This window comes from Gymnoscopelus microlampas, assembly GCF_963454915.1.
Source record: "Gymnoscopelus microlampas genome assembly, chromosome: 9".
In the NCBI taxonomy this organism is placed as follows: Eukaryota; Metazoa; Chordata; class Actinopteri; order Myctophiformes; family Myctophidae; genus Gymnoscopelus; species Gymnoscopelus microlampas.
Window position 1 is genome coordinate 18,358,585 of NC_139946.1, and position 21,340 is coordinate 18,379,924.

Here is a 21,340-nt window from a genome sequence, read left to right on the forward strand (position 1 = left end):
CCCTTGAGCATGGCACTTTGTAAACAAGCTACACAGGGATGCTTAGATAATTTAGCCATCTGAAGTGTCAAATACTATTAATTTATCCATCTAGTTAGTTATTTAGTTTAGTAAGTAATATCCAATCTGATATGCTCAATTACCACCTTAACCCTGGTGTAACAGAGCTACAAGCCCACAACACCTCACGATGAGACGCGTTGCGAGCTTGTTGATCTGGTATTTTCACTACGTTTGTGCGACATTCGTGTATAATTAAGTAGGCATTTAAGTAGTACATTAATTTACGGGGGGGACATTAAAAGTTGACATATGGAGGTTTCTGCCAGACTGTTACAAAATGTGGCTAGTGCATTGATGACTAAAAAAAGTTATAACAAATGCCAGACAAATAAGAATTCAGTGGACTTTTCAGGCCTTGACCCCCAAAATAATATTTGAACTGGGGACCCCCCACCCTGATAAGCATTTGGAATGGTAGGAGTTGAGGCATAACATTTTGTTTGACATACATACATATTGTGAAAATAGCAGATCCACACACCTCATGTTGTAAGGTGTTGTGGGCTTGTAGATCTGTCATTTTCGAAATGTTTGCCTCTTTCGTATATAATATGACAATTTGGTCAAAGTTAGACCAGTTTTTACAGTAGTTTATTAATTACATTTGATGCAGTAATGGTCTTTTTTCTTTTTGAGGCATTAAAAAGGACACTCAGAAAAGTGGCCATCATGGGGCTTCAACGGCGTAGTCGCGGGTTCGATTCCCAAAACAGACTTTGCTGCATGTCACTCCCCATCTCCCTCTACCAGATTCTCGTCTTTCCACTATGCTATCCAAATAAGGCAGAAAAGCCCTCCAAAAAAAACCTATTTAAAAAGAAAAGTGGCCATCATATCCTGATCGAAGAGCGATGGCTGAAAACAAACTACTGATATGCGCATCTACATATGTACAAATATTTTAATTTGCATATTAAAAAAAGAGGCAAATACTTGGTTTTCAATTTCAATTTTTTTATTGTATAAAAGACCGAATATGTATCGACAACCTGTGCACATGAACATGTGCAATAAGAACTGTAGGCAGGACTACATATCAAACTAAAATGAACTAAAAAATATACAATTCAGAAAATATACATTTTCCAGTCTATGCAAATCTTTGTAAAATGAGGTATTACTAATATCTGCAGCCACTGGCATTCATTTAGCGCACAAGGTGAGCTTTTTTCCGCTGCAGTCCATTGGGTCAATGAGCACCGTTCTTAGCATTCCAAGCTCAACCCATCAAAGATAACGATGTGCCTGAGTCATTTGGAAAGTGCTTGTGTGGTGTGAGATACACAATACTCTTGCATTTCATCATCAGTTCCTCACGCAGCTAACGTTTTAGTGCCACCCCGACTTTCACTCAAATATTCAATATCATCAGGAACACACGTGAAGGATCTGAAACTGAAGTGAAAGAATGTTGAAAATACATCTGGTGTTGAACGGCAAGAGGACTGTGCGCACTAATGTGTGAGAAACAACTGCAATGAGGTTTGGATGTACATACGCACACCTGTTACTGAAATTAGACACATGGAGCAGATCTGCAACAGCCCAAAAGACCCAAGGACCAGAAACCAAACAATAGCAATAACGGATTATAAACAGAAGTATTAAATTCATTAAAACAAGTACAAATGTTCTAATATTCAAATATATTTGCCTGTGAAGGGACAAGATCTACACAGCTAAATATAAAGGGACTTCTACATTACCCTGGGGTTTTGCTTATATCAAAAGCCCTTTGCTTATACAGCAGTTAAGTGTTAAAGGCCAATATACATTTTTTTTAAAAGGGATTAGAGAACAAAAATGAACTAGTGTTCCAACTATAGATGGGTACAGGAGGCAAACATTTTATAGCCTAGATTTTTGACATTTTATTTAAAAAAAAAATCAATATTCTAAAAATACATAAAACGTGTATAAAATAACAGAACCCACAGCCACTAACAAATGACCCAAGGATGAACTTGAGTCAAAAACATGTTAACAGATTACACCTCTCCCTGATGACAGCAACTTAAGGCGTAGTTCACCGGAAATTAAACACTTATTTCTATTAATTACATTATTTGATGACGAGTCGGAGTCTCCGGTAAGTCTCCTACTGATCGATGACCCGGTCATCAAATTATTGGCTTAGGCGACAAAAAAAAAAAACAATCTCCATGAATTCAAGGCTTCATGGGGTGTGTAATTGATAGAAAATAAGTCATTTATTTGGCAAACAACTACTTTAACAGTATTGTACAATCGGATGCTTTGTCTAGTCTCAATTATTAAAATACTGGTTTGCAGTTGCAATTTTACCCACATGTTGCACCAGAGCACCTAGGAGGCAGTTCTTGTTACAAAGATGACTTTACTTGGAGAAAATTATAAAAAATTAACAATCCAGCTATGAAACGTTATATAACGGCATATAAAATGCATCTTAACCAACGGCAAAACAGAGCAGGAAAATGTAATGCTGACACTTTCAGATCAATGTACCCATATAGGAAATACATTTATGAACACACTGACATTCAGTCAGTTGACAATGACAGTGTTACTGTAGGAGACTAACGGCAGGGGAGGTACACATTCTAAACAAATTATCACCCTTTGTGTGTAATTATAACACATTTTAAGGAGTGTTGGGTTTCACAAAAAAAGGGAGAAAAAAAACAAATAGAAAAAAAAGAAGAAATGGAGGGATTTGGTCACCAGTAACCATCATTGTACAGTATGACTACATTTGCATTTGTAAATGAAATAGAACACAATATTTAAGAACAAGTGGGATTAAATTGCATCGGAAATTGCGACAGGAGGACAGGTAAAATGTACAGAAGCATTTTCAACAACAAACTACGCTCCATGGCAAAAACTGATCTAAAATTAACAAGGGGTGGCATATAAACTCCACAAACAAAAAAATCATAAAAAAATATATTAAGAGAAACTGATTCTTTGTTGTTACTGAAAATTTTGAATTCAGTTCATTGAGTGTCCCTCGTTGAAAGGGCTGGCTGGGCACAACAAATAAATCATCGTCCGCTGCTGTAACCGGGGAAAAACTGATTTAGGATGGCTTGCAGGGGTTTGTTTATGGCCATGGAGTAATTCTTGCCCAGGTCGTGCCTGCAGGCCGGGCAGGTGTATACCTCTGCATTAAATGACCTCTTAAGGCACTCCTGGAATAAACACACAGTTGGACCTTTTAGTATACGGTAGTCTACTTGACTTCAAAAAACACTGCATCATGTTACACCGATTGCAATTCAAATCAATTGAAATTAAATCATGACACCTACTTTCATTTAACATAACTGTCACTAAAAGATTTTTTTTTCCCATTAAAACCGGGAAAGCATCCGTGTCATTTCAGATTTTAGCATTGGCTATTCAAAAATAGAAGATATACAAGCTCAGAGCACGTCACGCCGCGAGTGTGTACATCATTTTCAAGTCTTAAAACAATCATGAAAGCTGCCTTCATTTGACAGAGAACCATCACTAAAAGATCTGGTTAGGCGTCAAATCTATCAGTCTGCATATTCTGAGATTAAGAAGTAAAATAATGAGTAATCACAAGCTAGTGCAGGCGAAGCAGTAGCGGAGCTTAGCTTACCCTGCAGACGTTGTGTGTGCAGTCTGTGGTGATGGGCTGGAAGACCACCTCTTGGCAGCAGATGCACTCGAAAACCTCTTCAACCTTGCTCAAGAATTTCTGCACAAACAGATAAAGGATGAATCATTAGTCTGTAAACCGATGAAAAAGTCATATAGGACATCAGTCAATAATGGTGTCAGAAACCAGGTTGTCACCTGAAGAGCAACAAGCAGTAGAATAATTTAGTTGGTGCCTAGATTTAGTTAAGAATATCGATTTACGGCCAAATTGAATTACTTGTAGCAGAGTAAGGCTCATTTTTAGCGCAACAACCTTGACTGGATTCTTGCTCCACACCTAACTTCCTGTCTCTCTACACTGCCACACTTTCAACCTGGCATCACCATTTTAGGCATTTACACAGGAGGTGACCGTTGCCGGTCTTAGTGACGGAAAATAAACAGCTATAGGTGATCATTACCGGTCCTAGTGACAGTGAGTTCATGGCATCGTCCCACAGCTTCCTATTGGGTTCATCCTCTTTGATGAAGCCCTTCTGTTCCTTGGTCAGCTTGTAAACTTCAACCTTCATTTTCTTAGGAGTTCCCTTCACTGGAGACGACTTGGCAGAGCCTGAACGACAGACAGGAATATACATTCATTTTTAATTAAAATCTTTTTTACAAAAGATTAATAAATCATGAAAACAATAGTTAGTGGCAGCCCTACACAACATTTCTACAATTTGGGCATTTAGCAGACGCTCTTAACCCAGAACGATTTACAGTAAGCAAGGAAAACACGGTAATAGATCAAATGCATAGAAATAGTAATATAGGATCATATAAACCAAGAACCTCAGTCATAATATCAATAAATAATTGAAAATATACAAACTATAGGATGCCAGGTCAACAAATGAACCTGGCATCTAAATACATTTTTAACCTTTGCATAGGACAAGACTGCATGGTCGTCAAGGCTAGGGCAAGTGCTACAGCAAGTGCTACGGGTTCTCCAACCACACATAAACACACATTATAAAGCCCAACTGTCTGAATCCATGAAGTGTCCCAGATCAATATTTGTTTCTACTGGGGTATTGACAGCTGCGCAGATGACAGAGTTAACATTTTTAAACAAGACGTTTTTTATACAGCAAAGACGACTTGAGCATAATCTATTCTCATAGCAGCTATGGGAATTAGGTACATTTTCCTTTAAAGAGACCATTAAAACCGTTGAGAGTTGAGATTGTTGTAGGAACTCACTGCGACCCTGTGATGCCCTCTTCCTCTTCCCCTTAGTGGGCGTTTTTTCCTCTTCCTCCTCTGATTCTTCCTTGTTCTCCTTCTCTTTCTCTTTGGCTGCCTGAGCCTCCAGGTAACCCTCAGGATACTGGAAAAGATTAGGTTCAGTTAAACAGCCATAGAGTGACAGGGTTTCATTGAACCATACAGTTAACAATGATAAACAGTAATTTTAAAGGAGTAGTTCACCCAAAAATGACAATTACACACGCCATGAAGCCTTGAATTCATGGAGATAGTTTTGTCACATTCCTAAGCCAATAATTTGATGAATGGCTCACTGCTCAGTAGGAGACTGAAAGGGAGACGCAATTGAGTCTCCGCCGGTCATCAAATGGCTTAGGAATGTGACAAAAACAAAAAACTCCATGAATTATAGGCTTTGTGTGTAATTGATAGAAAAGTCATTTTTTTGGGTGAACGGCTCCTTTAAGTAGTAACAGTTGGAAGACTAAACTGTACACTACACAAATCACCAACTGTATCCTACACAAATCATTCTTCAAATACAATGGCCTGTTGTCTCCAACCTGCATGGTGAGACCCAGTTTCTTGATGCGGTCTTTGCCATCTCTTGTCCACGGTGCCGGTTCGGCGTCGTCGCGTTTCAGGAGATAACGCCACACCAGGAAGCCAGACTTTCCTTTCTCTGGCCAGTACTTCACAATCTGGCAGAGGAAAACAATGCAGGTGTTCACAGAGAGACAGCGGTTCCCAAACGGGGGTCCCCAAAAGATTTTGTGGGGGGGGGGGGGGGGGGGGGGTCCCCAGTTGATTAGCTTAATGTGCAACATTGTTTTCTCACTCAACAGTAAACAAACCAACATACAGTATAAGTGTATACATGGTATCTTCACATTTCTAAAGTTACAATTTAATGACGTCCAAGACCTTTTTTATACCAAATTGGCAAATATTACATAAGAAAGAGGCAAACATTGTGAAAATAGCCGATCTACAAGCAGTGTGAGGCGTTGTGAGCTTGCAGTTCGGCCGTTTTCAATATGCATCTGTGGAATCGAGTCAAACTAAATGTAATGCCTACAATTCCAAGTGCTTGTCAGGGTGGGGGTCCCCCTCCCCCCCCCAATATAATTGGGGGGGGGGGGGGGGTCACGGCCTGAAAAGTTTGGGAAACCTTGCACAGAGAGACAAGAGGTAAAATAATATATTCCATAGAAAGCTTGTCAAATGTAATCCTTGTCAAAAGTAAATCTGTAATGAATGTTGAATAAATTAAAACAAAGTTGTTTTTGACTGCTGGTTCAAAATGCATTATAAAAAAATACCTTATATATGCCATCATATCTGTTTCCATCCTCTGGGCTGTATTTGCTGTGTTTGCGGCCCTTGGAGCTGCGAATCACCCTGACCGGCTTCCCTCCTTTCCAGTTCTTGGCCTCGGCTCCATCTTTATCATTCACTGAGGCGTTGCAGTTGATCGCCAGCGCCCTGTGAGAGAGATGACTGTGGTGAGATACTCGCATGTAAAGCATATTCAAAGCACAACCACAATAGTCAAGGACTGTGTACCCACTATATCTCATGAGATTACACAAAGTCTACAGTCTGACAAACAGAATTTCTAGAGATTTCCAACAGATTTGTGTCACATGAAGAAGCCATGTTTCGTTTATAATTGATTCAGATTTCTTTGTAAAGTGGCACACCAATGGAATACAGCCAAAATAAAATTGTGATTGAAATATTTTGTTTATTATAATTATGTTTAGGTCCTATAGGGCAGCGATTCCAGAGCCCCGAGTTGGTGTTGCCTAGACCGCACTCTCGCATCGCATTAGGTGTTATTGCTCTAATCCTATGATCTTGCTGTTCCAATATACAGCCAACCAGTGGAAGAAATCACAGATTGAGGCTTTAACCTTTGCTTTTATGAAATATCAGAGACCATTAGGCATTCTATTGTTAGTTTGACCAATTCAAAATGCCCTTTAATCTTAAAATAACGAACAAACAAAAACAGCCGATCTACAAGCTCACTGTGAGCTTCAATGAAAAGACATGCTCTCTCCTATGGAATCCAAAAGAATGAAATCAGTCGTAGCGACTGAAAACTTTAATCCACGCACACCAATTAGGTCTGCTTAAGACTAAGCCGGTGGTGGGGGGGGGCTCCAACATTATATTCTCAAGCGTGAGCAGACACTTGAGAGCCAAGTTGAATTTAGCTGAGGCAAAACCGTTCTCGGCCCTCTGGCACAAAAGTCAACATAGTAAATATTCCCTTTAGCCAAGTTCAGCCCTTTTGAATAAACATTGCACAAGGATTATCTTCCCATCTACAAACAAACAGACTGCAGTCTGTAAATCGAATCAATATTGTATTTGATTAATCAGCGCTTTTTGGGTATTATACTGCCTTTTCCACTGTGTTCAGATGACTGGCATTTAATTTGAGTAAATCTTTGCTCTATGTTGACAGGATAGAGACAGGAAACTGGGTAAATAGCACCAGGTCTCCAGTCACAGTCAAACAGGGAACATTGCAATAGTGCTCAACTTGACTGTGTGATTAACTATCTCTATTGTTTTAATGGTGTCAAGTACTGCTTCATGCAAAGCTTTTAAAAAAAGGTAGAACAGAAGAACACCAATATTACTTTTGTTCTTCTATAATACTGTGGAACTTACGCTCTACAGTAAACGGTTACATTAAAAGGCATATTGAAGATTGAAGTATCCTTCTGTTTGTTTATAGGGAGTGTAGGCGAGTTTACCAGGTTGGACTTATATCCACTCCTGACATCGCAAAACTGCTCCAACGGCATGATTATCAAACAACCTCTTCCAGCATGTATAAAAGATAGTTTTTATCATCCATGTCAAGAATGCCAAACATAAAGTATTTTTTTGCAGAACGTTCATCCCTGAATAGGTAAGCCATGGTTCATCCCTGAACAGGTAAGTCATGGTTCAAGTGGTAATAACTACATACCTGTTCATGTTGGTGAGTTTCTGATCACATGACTGTTCGGCTGTCCTCTTGTTCCCAGACAGATCTCGTCCACCTGATCCAGTGTACGTGAATTCATTACCATCGTCCTAAAAAAAAAACAGTTGGCAATATTACTGACAACCTGGAAAAATTCAAAGCCTGGGTTGTTTGGAGAGAGCTTAAACACCTAAACCACTATGTCAGTGGTTCTCAACCTTTTCAGGCCGTGACACCCCAAAATAATCATATTTGAACTGGGGACCCCCCCACCCTGAAAAGCACTTGGAGAAAAATTACTTTTCAAGGTATTAAAAAAAGTCACTCAACTGTCATCAGGAGCTCCGCCCAAAATCATGTGGGGACCACTCTGGGGGTCCCGACCCACAGGTTGAGAACCACTGCCCTATATAATATAACCGTATGAGCTGAGAGGAACACTTATGTTCCAAACTACTAGAGCTAGAACAAACATTAAAAGGATCTGCACATCGGTTATGGCAAAGAAAATGTTTAAAGATAATAGATAAAATAAAATGTCATTATAATCCATAATTTATTATTACTAGCATGTGAAATGACCACATTAGTCTTTGTATCAGTGTTTTACTGTCATTTCTGTATATATATATATATATAGTGCCGTTTTTGTGCCATTTGTCATGACCAACTCTGCATGGCTACATGGCTTAAGAACCGAAATAAAACTAAAAACTAAACTATATACTTAATTGACTGGGGTCTCCCAGGGCCCTATACATGCTTGCCCCATTACTCTTTTCAATCTTAAATCAAAGCTCTTCACCAAAACTATTTTCACCCCAGAATATGGACGCTAAGGTTCATGTGGTGAAACTGCAATCAAATTTTTACAATGCCAGTGCTTGGCCAGGGGAGATGTTGACCTTAATGAGCTTCATGCAGTACTACCCGTCAACCAGCAGGTGTCCTACCTGACACCAGGGTCTAACTTTCTTTCTCAGTTGAAGAGTAGGGGCACCACCTTCCAACCACTGCAGATGTGTAGTTATATTAACTTACTTATGGTAATCTACCGTACAGATTACCCGCTCAGTGGCCTTGTGATTAGAGTGTCCACCCTGAGATAGGGTGGTCGGTATTTCAATCCCCGGACAAGTTTTTATTTATTTTATTCGGCCTTCAGGGAATGAAGGCCGAGGCTCTGCCCGACTAATTAGCATAGATTAGACCGGCCCGAAAACGTCGGGTCAGGTCAGATTTGAGAACTCTAGTGTGTACATACCACATCGTCCTCATATCCTCCTGCCAGGACCAGAGAGAAGGCGCCGTCGGTGCTCCTACCATGGATTCCTGCCACGTGTGGTCTGTGTGCGCCAGATTCACTCACCTGCACGCAAAACAAAAATAAACAAAAAAAAAGAGTCCATGTCACCAAATGACAAAAAAAAAATCACACCCTGTGTGAAGGTAGCGGCGCCTTTGAATACATTATGTCATCGATATGTGTTTATAATGTGTTTATAGCCATGTGTCATGTGAAGCTTGACCAATCACTTTGTTGACGGGTCTGACCAATCAGAGCGTCGACGACAGATAAAGTTAAATTGAGGATCTAACTTTAAATAACTTACCTAGAAGGAGACTTTAGCCAAATAAAAATATATACAAAAAAAAACATGAGGAAATAAAAAATAAACCTTGACATCATAGTGATGTCATGAATAGTCCCCTTGCCTGACAAATCACAACCTTGACGGGCCTGACCAATCAGAACCTTGACGGGCCTGACCAATCAGAACCTTGACGGGCCTGACCAATCAGAACCTTAACGGACTCTTGGATTCTCGATCGTCTCTATCAAACCATTCTGTCATAACGGATGACTGGGTCCCGAACTCAGACTTTCTATACATTCACCCTTCATCTGTTCTTGTATCTTTCTCTTTCTATTCGTCATATTAACTTTAAATAACTTACCTAGACGGAGACTTTAGCCAAATGAATAATAAGATGAAGTCATTGTCATCGTTTATATAGACATCGAATTCTATATTCATGACATCATAGTGATGTCATGAATAGTGACCAATCACAACTTTGGCGCACCTGACCAATCAGAAAGTTGACGCACCTGACCAATCAGAACGTTGACGCACCTGACCAATCAGAACGTTGGCGCACCTGACCAATCAGAATGTTGACGCAAAAGCCAGGCATAGAGGGCTAATATCCGCTCTATACCTAAAGGTATAGAGCGGCTAGCGCCGCTAAAAACAGTCCATGTCATCAAACCACACCTGTCAAATCACCATATACAACCTGGTCAGGAATTTAATAAACATCATTTTTTACTCAATGGGGCTGAGACATTTTTCCCCAAGTTCTGTTGCTTTTGAATAGATTTGAAACCTGCTCTCTTACCATCAACATGAAGAAAAAAGAAATGTATTCATGTTCAGAAAAAACTAAAATGTCTTCGAAACCAGACTGAAAACATTCAGGGTGTGTGAATCTAACAAATACAATAAAAAGTATCTAAGGGCTGACCTGCACTCTGAACTTCCACTGAGAGCCCACAGGGACTCCAGGGACCGGGCCGTAGTGGTTGGACGGGACGATGGTGCACTGCTTGGTACGGCCAACACACGCCATGCCCTGGAGAGAGAGAGAGAGAGAGAGAGTGGCAGAACAGCCATTACAAATGTTAGTTACCTTATTTTTGAGTCCAAACATGTAAAACAATAAATCGTTCAGTTCTTTCATAATACCAATAATTTCCACATGTTTTATGTCCCTGTTATTAGCAGACATTTTGACCCTTTTTTTGTGCATGTTAAACCCCTTCACCTATACAGAAAAAAAGGGTAAACTAGATTAAATCATCTCATCTATGCATCCACATACACGTCCTTTGAGGGGACATAAGAAATATATACTTGACACAAGGAAATGAAACGATAAAAAAAAAAAAAAAAAAGAAAATAAACCAATATGGATGTTTGAATATCGTTCGTATCGGGCAGAAAAATCTTATCTCCGTATTTTTACTTTGTGTCTTTTCGTAAATTAACGCCTTACAGCGTCACACAAAAGCATCAAAAGCAGCAGATTCACAAGCTCAAAAAGCGGCACGAAGCGACACATTTTGAGCTTGTAGATCTGCTGCTTTTGAATTAGAATAACATTTTTGGACATATGAGGTTTCCACCCGACAAAGACGATATTAAGCCAAGTGTTGCGTGAAAATAATGAAGATGGCCAATCCACAAGATCACAATGTGGCTCACCGTGACACATTGTGAGCTTGAAGAGCTGCAATGTTAACATATTTATGAAAATTGTGGTCTATAATGACATGCCCAAAATGGGTACACCAGGTTGAAAGTGGTGTCTTATTCCAGGCATAACCACTCCTAGCTAGAATACCATAGACATCAGGTGAATAGTTAGATAAATAAAAACATAATTGGGAATTCCCATCTTTCAGTGTGGTGACAAACCACTCACCTTCCCCCAGTCTCTTGTGGTGTTGGAATTGGCGGATGCCATCTTTGACTTCTTCTTGCTCTCTTTCAGCTTCTCTCCACACCGTACCACCTCACTGGAATCGTTACGGCAACCAGGACAATACCTGCAACCACCCAACATCGGGACATTTGTCCACAGTCAAATGATTAGTTGGAATCCCAAGATGAGGTCAGTTGTATGTAAAGTGTCTTGACATGATTTGTTGCGATTCGGCACTATAATGTAATTGAATTGATTTTTACACGACTACTCTATCCAATCGGATCCTGTTGTAGGACATTATCTGAACGGATAGTGACTCGACCACATCACAAAGTCCCGGGTTCCATCTGTAAACCTGTGCGGCATGTCTTTCCTCTATTTCTGCCATCAGTTTCCTGTTCCTCTACTAAACAGAGCTACAAGACTACCAGAAGAGGCATGAGGAAAACAAAGGAAAGTGAGTTATAACTGCTATCTGGTGCCCACGATGAAGACACTTAACCCATTTTGGGCGGGAACCCCTATTTGTAACTATACCCGAGGACGGGAATCCCTTTTGGGGTTCTTGTTGCTATGTTAAGTATATAGCAATATATATTTGTTGCAATTCTTGAATAAGTATTTGAAGTTTTTCAGAAAACCTAGGTCAGGATTTAGAAGGCGTTTTTAGAATCGGCCTGAAGTCTAAATGGGTTAAATGAGCATAGTCTCCTTTATTAAAGCAACTCGGTTCTTTGTTCTGGATGTGTGTATGATGTGTGAGTTTATAGAGTGTGAATTTCCAATGCAGATTCACCCACACAACTGGAGATGCATTGTTTATCTACACCTTGCCTTTATTCCCGTTAACCACTTAATAAGTAGGTTGGAGAGGTCTATTGCAAGTACATTACAGTCATTTAGCAGACGCTTTTATCCAAAGCGACTTACAATAAGTGCATTCAACATAGGTAGGGAACGAAACTACTAATCACCAGAAGTAAAAACAATAAAACAAGAGTTCGTACAACTAGTTAACAAGTAGGCAAGGCGAAGAGGAAGGGTAGTTTTTCCTGAAGAGGTGGGTTTTCAGCCTGCGGCGAAAGATGGGCAATGACTCTGCTGTCCTGACATCAGTGGGGAGTTCATTCCACCACTGTGGGTATTCCCGTTACAATGTACTAGACCACTAGGATATGGATTGCTGAGGTGGATCAACACACCTTTAATCAGCCCCCAGTACTTATCGCACAACTTGCCGCACTCAAGCCGTGCTATGCATACGCTTAGTTGGCGCTGGCGGTACCCGTGATCTTAGCTGACTGGGGTCGCCCAGGAGTCTATACTTCGTCACCAACCCCCCCACCCCCCCACACATATCGTTGCAGAAATAAATATCAGATCCACAAGCTCAGAACTAGCCACAATGCGTTGTGAGCTTGTCAATCTGCCATTTTTGACTCACATTCACCTCAGAATAGCAACATTAGGGTTCAAATGTGCTCCTAAACTCACCAGTCATCATCGTTGGGTATGGAGGTGAGAGGGGGGTCCAGGCAGTAGATGTGGAAGGCCATGTCACATTCATCACACAGAAGCTGTTTGTCAGGGTCCTGCTTGATGCCGCAAGCGTGGCAGTTACACCAGCGACAGTCCTTACTGGGGTTGTCCTTACAGTGCTTGCACTCTGGTCCATTAGATCCTGGAACCGGGGGAAAACATTATTTTTACAGGTCATATACAGATTAACCACAAACAATGTGTAGCATCAGCCATCAGAGTCACTCTGTTGATACACAAGGATGCTTCACACTGAGTATGGCTTTAAAATAAAGTATCATATCGTTATGATCTATAAGCTTACTTTTCATTGGACTGTCAGAGCCAGCTGCAGAGCCATCCGCGGCGCCAGGCTCTTCTATTTTGTAAATCTCTGTCAGAAACATGATCTTGCAGTCGTTCAGAGAATCACCAGCTTCACTACAACAAATACAACAGAGTCAGGGTCAGATGATCTTGCAGCCGTTCAGAGAGTTACCAGCATCACTACAACAGATGCCACATACTGTAAGTACGGTGGATCAGAATTAGAGTTATTCCGATACCGATACCAGTATCAGAAGAGCTGCCGATACTCCCTAAAATGCTGGTATCAGCGATTATGCCAGTCTGTGCCAATCCGATACCACGTCATTTAAAACATATTTCATTTACAGTAATATTTTTAATGCTTCAGTTGATGTTACACGACTGTCTTATACTCTTACTGTACTATTTACATTATTATATTACTAACTTAGCTGCACTTTAACAATTATTAATTATATTTTGCATCTATTCCTAGATCAGTGGTTCTCAAACGTTTTAATTTCAAGGACCCCCATAACTCTCTCAAAGACCTGTGAGGGTTAATTTGGAACCCACTAAATGAAACCGGTGGTCCCTGGACCCCAGTTTCAGAACCACAGTCCTAGTCCTGGTATCGGATCTTGGTATCAACCGATACACAAGTTATGGTATCAGAATCGGTATCGGGAAGGAAAAAACGGTATCTGTACATCTCTAGTCAAAATACCAACTAGAACAGTGGAGGAAACATGTGTGGTCCAGAAGTTATTTGGCAAATTCTAAACTAATCCTAAAGTCTGTAATTTTACCAGCCATATGGATTTTTTTGTACAGAATAGTACATCACAGCTGGTAATCTACCAATGACGACAGCAGTTTAGGCTGTGGGCTTGACGATCAATATTAGGGTTCATGAACAGAGGTTAAGAGAGAACACTTTAGTGTTTGACTTTGTGTGGGGAGGAGTTAATTGGCATAACTACTAAATTGGGGAGAAAAGGGGGATCATTTTGTTTGGCTACTCTACATCAAAAGAAAAAAGCATTATTTTAATTAATATGCATTTTAATTATATATAGTTTGCCAAAGATATCTTTTGACGCCTGCTTTTACACTAGATGGCGCTCTTCGCTAAGAGTGACCATTTAATTCTCAGTCACACAGATCCAGGAGATCACGTGATCGCAAGAGCGTATTTGTTGTCCTCTGCATTTTTGTCGAAAATAATTTTCACTGGGCACAGAGAAAACCTCTGTTTAGCAACGATCGGGGGATCGATCATACTGGAGATAAATATTCTGTGACAGTTGAAAAGGTAAGGAGAATGACAAATCGCTGGCAGTCTGGGCTTTATTTATTTACTGCGGCAGTAAATTATTTAAGAGTTATCACACCATAATATTCCCTGCCAAGCATAGTCCACCCTGGGCACCGTTGGAGGTGTGACAGGCTTAAGGCCTTGCAGTAAGACCTTCCTTCAGTATAGATTAAAACCTCAACAGTAGATTTCTCATCGCAGCAGTATCTAAACCACATCATTTAGAGTTCTCACCCCAGCAGTATCTTGGCGTGGATCTCATGTACGGTTCGTGTCTCTCTCTTCCTCTGGATCTCAGCGTCGTACCAGTAGCCACGCTCCTTGGGGTCGTCAGGGTTGAAGTTTACCATCACCACCATGCCTTTATCAAGCTGGTGCCACTGGTAGACGGTGCGGGCGCGAGGTCGTACGTCCTTTGCTAGCAGCTGCACCACCCCATTCTCTGGGTAGCTAGGGGTAGAAAACAAACAGACCCTCAGTATTCAGTAACTCATACATGCATTAACAAAATCCACCGGCTGGGTTGTACCAAAGACTATAAAAAGGGTACCTAGTGCCTCCCTGCTTGGCCCTCAGCATCAAACGTCAACCCATTTTAGTGTGCAAACCAAGCATAAATCATTCTATAGCCAAGAGAAAGACTTGCTGGACTCTCGAATCCAAATGACAGTCATGGTGACTGAGAGCTTGAATCCATGAGAAAGTCACAAAGTGAACCAGACATATGCAAGAAACAGACCAACAGACATCAAACCCACACACCAGGTGCTTCCTACATGTTGGCAGCTCAATGAATCTAGTCAAGTGTATCAAAGCGTGTTTGAATGCTGAGGAACTTGCTGCTAAAGCAAGTTGTTAAAAATGTCATCATTCAACTCAATGTTCCTCCAGTTCTTACGCACGAGCAAGCAAACCAATGCAAGTGCGCCTTTGTAGGAGGGCAGAAAACAAGTAAACACAAAGTCTAAGACAAAAAAAAAAGAATTCTCCCCTCTGAGCTGGGCCATAGTCTGGCTATTGAGCTTAAACTGTAGTCTAGGCCCACGTTCTGTTTACAAAAGTTTAGCTGTATGCATGTCCTCCCCGTGTTCACATGGTTCGTTTTCTCCAACACTAAAAGACAAGCATGTTGGGGACATACTCCTGCCAAGACTGACCATATACCTGGACCCTGCGCAGTGGCTGTCCACTCCCAATATTGAGGATAGGTTAAATGCAGAGGATGATTTTCTGCACATGGGCCAATAAAGTACAGTATAACTACTGGGATTAAAGTATATCAAGAGCACAGGCCAATACAGTCATGATTTGGATTTCAGATAGTGGGACACACCAACAGATAAACAGGATGTTAAAATTGCAGGTCACAGGGAATATTCTTACTCTTCATATTTCACATGGTAGTGTATTTCCTCTTTTCCCTCTTCCACAACATCCTCCTCCTCCATGGGCGTTGCAGGGTCCTTGGTAACATTGACGATCTGCGCCTCGAACCATGCACCCATGTTCAAGTCTCTGGCATCCACAAACTCATTAATCTAAACAGGAAGGGGGGGGGGGGGGACAAGTTTTAAAAGAGAATTACGGACTACGTTTAGTCTTACCGTTTATATGATATTACTATATCCTAGGACGAGTGGTACAGTAGAAACATTTCATAACTCCATCCCGGCCGAGTCCACCGCAGCTAAAAACCCAGGGGGACAGTCCATGCTCTAGATCGCATGTTTTTAATCGCGATTTATTTTTGTTCAGATCTGACTTTCCTGTCCTAATGACAGAAAACTGGCTCTTCCCTTGAGTCGGATCTGACGAGTCATTAGTTAACCCTACAAAAATCCATTTACCCCAACATCCTAATTTTGGGCAATATCAACAATCATCGGGTTTATAAGCATTAAGCAAGCAGTGTAATTCTTAAGTGGAAGGGTAGGGTATTCAAAATCAAAAAAAAAAATCATCCACCCAGGAACCTTACCTTGTATAATCCAAACCCTGGATCTACGAGCTCCGGGGGCTCGACCTGGGCAGAGGTCCCAGCTGCCTGACTCTCTGCCTCGCCGTGGGTGGAGCTCTTGTCAGACTCGCTCTGGGCAGAGCCGCAGCCTGAGTCCGAGTCCGACAGCTCTGCCTCTTTGTCCTTACTTTTGTCCTTATTTTTGACGTCGACAACGGGCTGCCTAACTAGCAGCTGCACGATGTCATTGAGTCCTACGCTGTAGTCAAACATGGTGTGACCATCCTCCATCTGAGAGAAGACAAGGAATATCATCAATAATTAACTCATTTGCTTGGATTAGAAAAATGGGGTAAAAATCAAATAGGAAAAATAAATCAAAACAAAATTCAGAGCTCAGACATGGAGTATGAGTTAATTAGTGGTTTATCAGACTAATCGATTTAGTTGATTATAATATAAAAAAACGAAGGATTTTTTTTTGCCGTTAATACAAGAAATTTGTAAACATTTTCATAAAAAAACATGCTTCTCGATTATTCAATTAACCTACACGAGCAAGACTAAGTCAGTTATTGTTATTGGTATATTGACTTCCATATATTTTCGGTTAATTGATTCAGAATTATCTTTATCTCTTGACATCACTGTACAACATAAAAAAAACACATGAGAAAGAAAAAAAAAGAAGGGGGGGGCAGGGGATCAAGGGAAAAAAGGAATCAATAAAACCAACAGGGTCTACATATTTGCCCAGCCCTAATGTGACCTAGGCCAGTGGTTCTCAACCTGTGGTTCAGCCCCCCCCCCCGCCCCACACACACACATGATTTTGGGGGGGTCCCCAGGCTGTAGCCTGACAATTTTCATTTCACTATTACACCGTCTGAAAGCACTCTCAGTGCAGCAGTTTTCTGGGATGGGGCGTGGCCAAAGTGGGACTCTTTGGCGATTGGTTCATTCTGGATTATCCAGATTGAGCCGGGCCGGCATTTAGATTTTCAACCGAGAAAAGGCTTCTACAGCGTCACCAGACCCTGAATGCGAGGCTAGCAATTCAGGGACTGAACAACTGGTCAAACATTGGCCAAATTGTCAAATAATAGAGGCAAAAAAATGAAAATAGCTGATCTACAGCATTGTGAGCTTGTAGATCGGATATTTTCAAAATATGTATCTGTGGAACCAACTCTAACTAAACGTAATGCCTCAACTCCAACAATTCCAAGTGCTTGTCAGGGTGGGGGGTCCCCAGTTCAAACATTATTTTAGGGGGGGGGGGTCGGGTCACAGCCTGAAAAGGTTGAGAACCACTGACCTAGGCTATGACATGTGACCTATGACAAATAAAGTGTATTTTTACTACTTGCCTCTGCACACACACACACACGGGACACTTCTAGCTCACCTGTTTGCCACGGTAGAAGAGCCTCTGCATGTCTGGCTCCACCTTGAAGAGCTCCAAGATCTTGAGGCGGAGCTCATCCACTTTGGTGAGTTTGGACAGAGAGTCGATCCGGTGGGTCTGACTGCCGTCCATTGTCCGCACTTGAATCCACATTGCAGCTGCCCTGTGTAACGAGAGCCAAGCCGTTAAACCGTCGCCCCATCATTATCACATCACACACTTCAGTGGTACACAACAGATTGCTGCAGACGTACAATAAATGGCTGTTGTCGGGCAGAAAGTTAACCTCTTATATCCATATTCTAACGTATTGATTTTTTCCCGTAAATTAATGCCCTACTTGATCATACTACAGCGTCATACAAACCCATAAAAGTAGCAGATCTGCAAGCTCTAAATGCAACGTGCTTGGAGCTTGTAGATCTACTACCTTTTCCATTTTTGAATTTGAATCCTGCAAAGTAACAGTTTCGACATATGAGGTTTCCACCGACAGACAAAATACTCTTTACTTAACCACTTTGCCGTATGATGAACAGCAAAAATAGCCGATCTACAAGCTCACAATGCATATCAATGCCACATGTTGTGAGCTTGTAGATCCATTTCCGCTATTTATAAAAATAAAAGCATCGACAGTCATGACATGCCCAAACCAAGTAGAGATGTCAACAGTCAACCAAATATTATACAATTATTCCCCATAGGCCCTTAGTCAGAAATCTGTAGTTCAGAAGTTCTCAAATATTTCCATGTCATGGACTACTGACCCCCCCTTCTGAACAGATTTTGTGCCAGGGATGGACACCATACAAGATTTGTATCATCTTTTTCAAATATAGATTTTTCACCCAAAAAAAAAAACGTATAAAAAAAATAGCAGATCTACAAGCTCACAACGTGTTGCATCACAACACGAGCTTGTAGATCAGCTATTTTCGAATAGCTAAGGTCTAAATGGGGTTAAATTGTTTAAACAGATTCCGATGCTGTACTAACTCATTTAGCTGAGGACCCCCTCCTGCCCGGGAACCCCCACCAGCCAGGACCCCTGGGGGTCCCTGGACCCCACTTTGAGAACAACTGATGTACTTTGTTATTGTAGTAGTTAGTTACTACTAGACTAACAACAGTGTTGGCCAGCAGGCAGCCTTATCAGCAGCAGGGAGGAACACAAGCCCATTAAAATACAGTGCGGGAAACTGTGCCGTTAAGCCCCTCCCACTGCTCCTTTTAAAGCAAGGAAGCAGTGTTGCCATGTCAGTTTATTATAAGCGACTTATGGCTTGTTTTTCTGTTTTTCTGTAAAGTTTCTTGTAAATATTGGTATTTGTGGGTTGCGGTTATTTGGGCGTGTTTCTATGGTAAAATAGCGAACTTTAAGCTCACAACTCTGCGACGCGTTGTGAGCTTGTAGATCGGCTATTTTTTTAATAGCCATTGCCTAGTCGCTTCTTTTAGCCTTGTTTTCATAGACCTGGTTGCTTATTTATCTCGCAAAGCCTGGCAACACTGCAAGGAAGGCAGCACATCCGGGCGGGAGGAGGGAGCTGCTATCAAACAATGTGGCTTTCAATATCTGACAATAAAACACGCTGCCTGCAGTGCATGGGACATACAGTACATACATGAGGCTCTGAGGACCAACAATTTGTAATCAGATCACAATAGATTTTTTTGACACGCGGACTTTAGGCGTACATTTGTGGGTCAACTTAAATACTTTGTCCTCTTGCTCTCAGCTCAGCAGATGGTCTCATCTGTGGCGAGGAGTAGCCTTGGATCAAGACTATCATAGATGCATTTTATCGAGCCTGACTTTTAGACCAGTGCAGGGGTCTTCAACGTTTTCAGGCCAAGGATCCCCTATCTGAGAGAGAGATGAAGCAGGGACCCCCCTCTATATTATATAAAATTGTGTTTCAGATTAAACTTTTATTGTTTACTTGGTCTGCTCTTTTTTCCCCTCCACACCAAACACCTCTTTGCCCAAAAAATAGCCGATCTAGCTTGTAGATCTGCTATTTTTTGGCTAAAGTTGTCCTCAGAAAAGGGATGCTAGGGTTCAAGTGGTTAAGGTAAAACAAATATCACATCACACAAAGATTTGGCGGACCCCCTGTAGTAACTCTGAGGACCCCCTAGGGGTCCCGGACCCCCTGTTGAAGACCCCTGGACTAGTGTAGCATCATACATGCGAAAGTAATAAAATACATCTATGACCGTATCTATAGCCGAAGAGGATGCAAACATGAACCGTTCAAAATATAATAATATCCACTCCAAACTCGCTTGATTCAGAGTGACTTTTCTTTCTGAAGAGAGGTCTCGTGCTTCTATCAAGTTTAATGACTTTCAAAAACAACAATGACCTATTTGGTTCCACGGGTGAGAAGAAGAAAACATAAAAGCCCCCCCCCCCCCCCCCCCCCCAAGCCACATTAGTTCCCATTATGTGGAAAGCATTTAGTTGTTTACGTTTTTGCGTCACTCACGATCAAATAAACAAACAAACCCAGACAATGTTGCCTGACAGCCCGCAGCAGCAGATCAAGTTCAACACACACACACACACACACACACACACACACACGACATTGACAGCAACGTGGTTACGTTCCAGATAAGAACACATCACAGCAAAATGACGCTAGTACATTTGTTTTTCCCCCTTTTCAGCAAGCGACACCGCCGTACTACGGAGTATAATACTGCTTAGTTTCTATTGCGTCGCCGCTCCATCATCCAGGGGGCTTGTAGATCAGCTTTATTTCCCGCGAGCGACACCGTCCTACGACGAAGTGTAAATCTAGGTTTACAAGCTTAACGGAAAAGAAAAAAACACGACGGGGCTTTCGACGGAAACCAGTGTCGACGTGACGGGTTTCGGTTGAAAACACGCCTTTAGCGCGACTTAACTAGTCATTTTATTTTACCAAGCGACGCTGAAGTAGGGCTATAAAACCCCCAAGTCATTTCATTGTCACAAAAACTTGAAAAGGAGGCGCGACGCTAAACACCACCTTCCTCCATCCAGGCGTGCAGTGCAGAGAACCACAACAACCAAAAGTAGCACAACTCACATTAGAAGTGTTATTCATTAAACGTTTGATAAGTTATAGCAGTAAAGCCCCCAAAAAGAAACGAGGCGAGTACTTTGCCAAGTTAGCTAGCAATGCTAACGTTAGTACATGTTTTTAAAAAGTTGTCATGCGAACAGAATAAACTCCTACTTCACCTGTTTCTTCTTCCCAATGCAAACGAGAAATTACAAGAAATTGGCGTTTAAAGGTAGCAGCAGAAACCCCGCCGGTTGGAGCGAAAACTAACTTATCTGGGTGTGTTTGTTAGTAATGTGTGTCTCTCTGTCTGTCCTCAGACTGAATCAATGAGGATTCTAATATACTTTTTGTTTCCCCG

At 41.4% G+C, this 21,340-nt stretch overlaps 1 protein-coding gene across 3 annotated transcripts; it reads right to left on the bottom strand.

Annotated features, from left to right (window-relative positions):
* Positions 1-1,000: 1,000 nt before the first annotated feature.
* On the bottom strand, positions 1,001-21,299 carry uhrf1 (ubiquitin-like with PHD and ring finger domains 1). 3 transcript variants are annotated; one of them, XM_084067513.1, is made up of 17 exons: positions 21,159-21,299; positions 17,921-18,083; positions 16,534-16,803; positions 15,939-16,093; positions 14,790-15,005; positions 13,254-13,369; positions 12,905-13,091; positions 11,408-11,531; positions 10,448-10,555; positions 9,183-9,287; positions 7,922-8,028; positions 6,255-6,417; positions 5,496-5,633; positions 4,927-5,053; positions 4,137-4,288; positions 3,674-3,772; positions 1,001-3,236 (listed from the first exon to the last, which is right to left on the bottom strand). In XM_084067513.1, the coding sequence occupies exons 2-17, from the start codon at positions 18,071-18,073 to the stop codon at positions 3,090-3,092; spliced, it is 2,367 nt and encodes a 788-aa protein (XP_083923639.1). In that variant the 5' UTR covers positions 18,074-18,083; positions 21,159-21,299; the 3' UTR covers positions 1,001-3,089. The 3 variants fall into 3 exon arrangements, with proteins under 3 accessions (XP_083923639.1, XP_083923641.1, XP_083923640.1); XM_084067515.1 differs by having other exon boundaries at positions 17,921-18,078; positions 21,159-21,295; XM_084067514.1 differs by having other exon boundaries at positions 21,154-21,289.
* Positions 21,300-21,340: the final 41 nt, after the last annotated feature.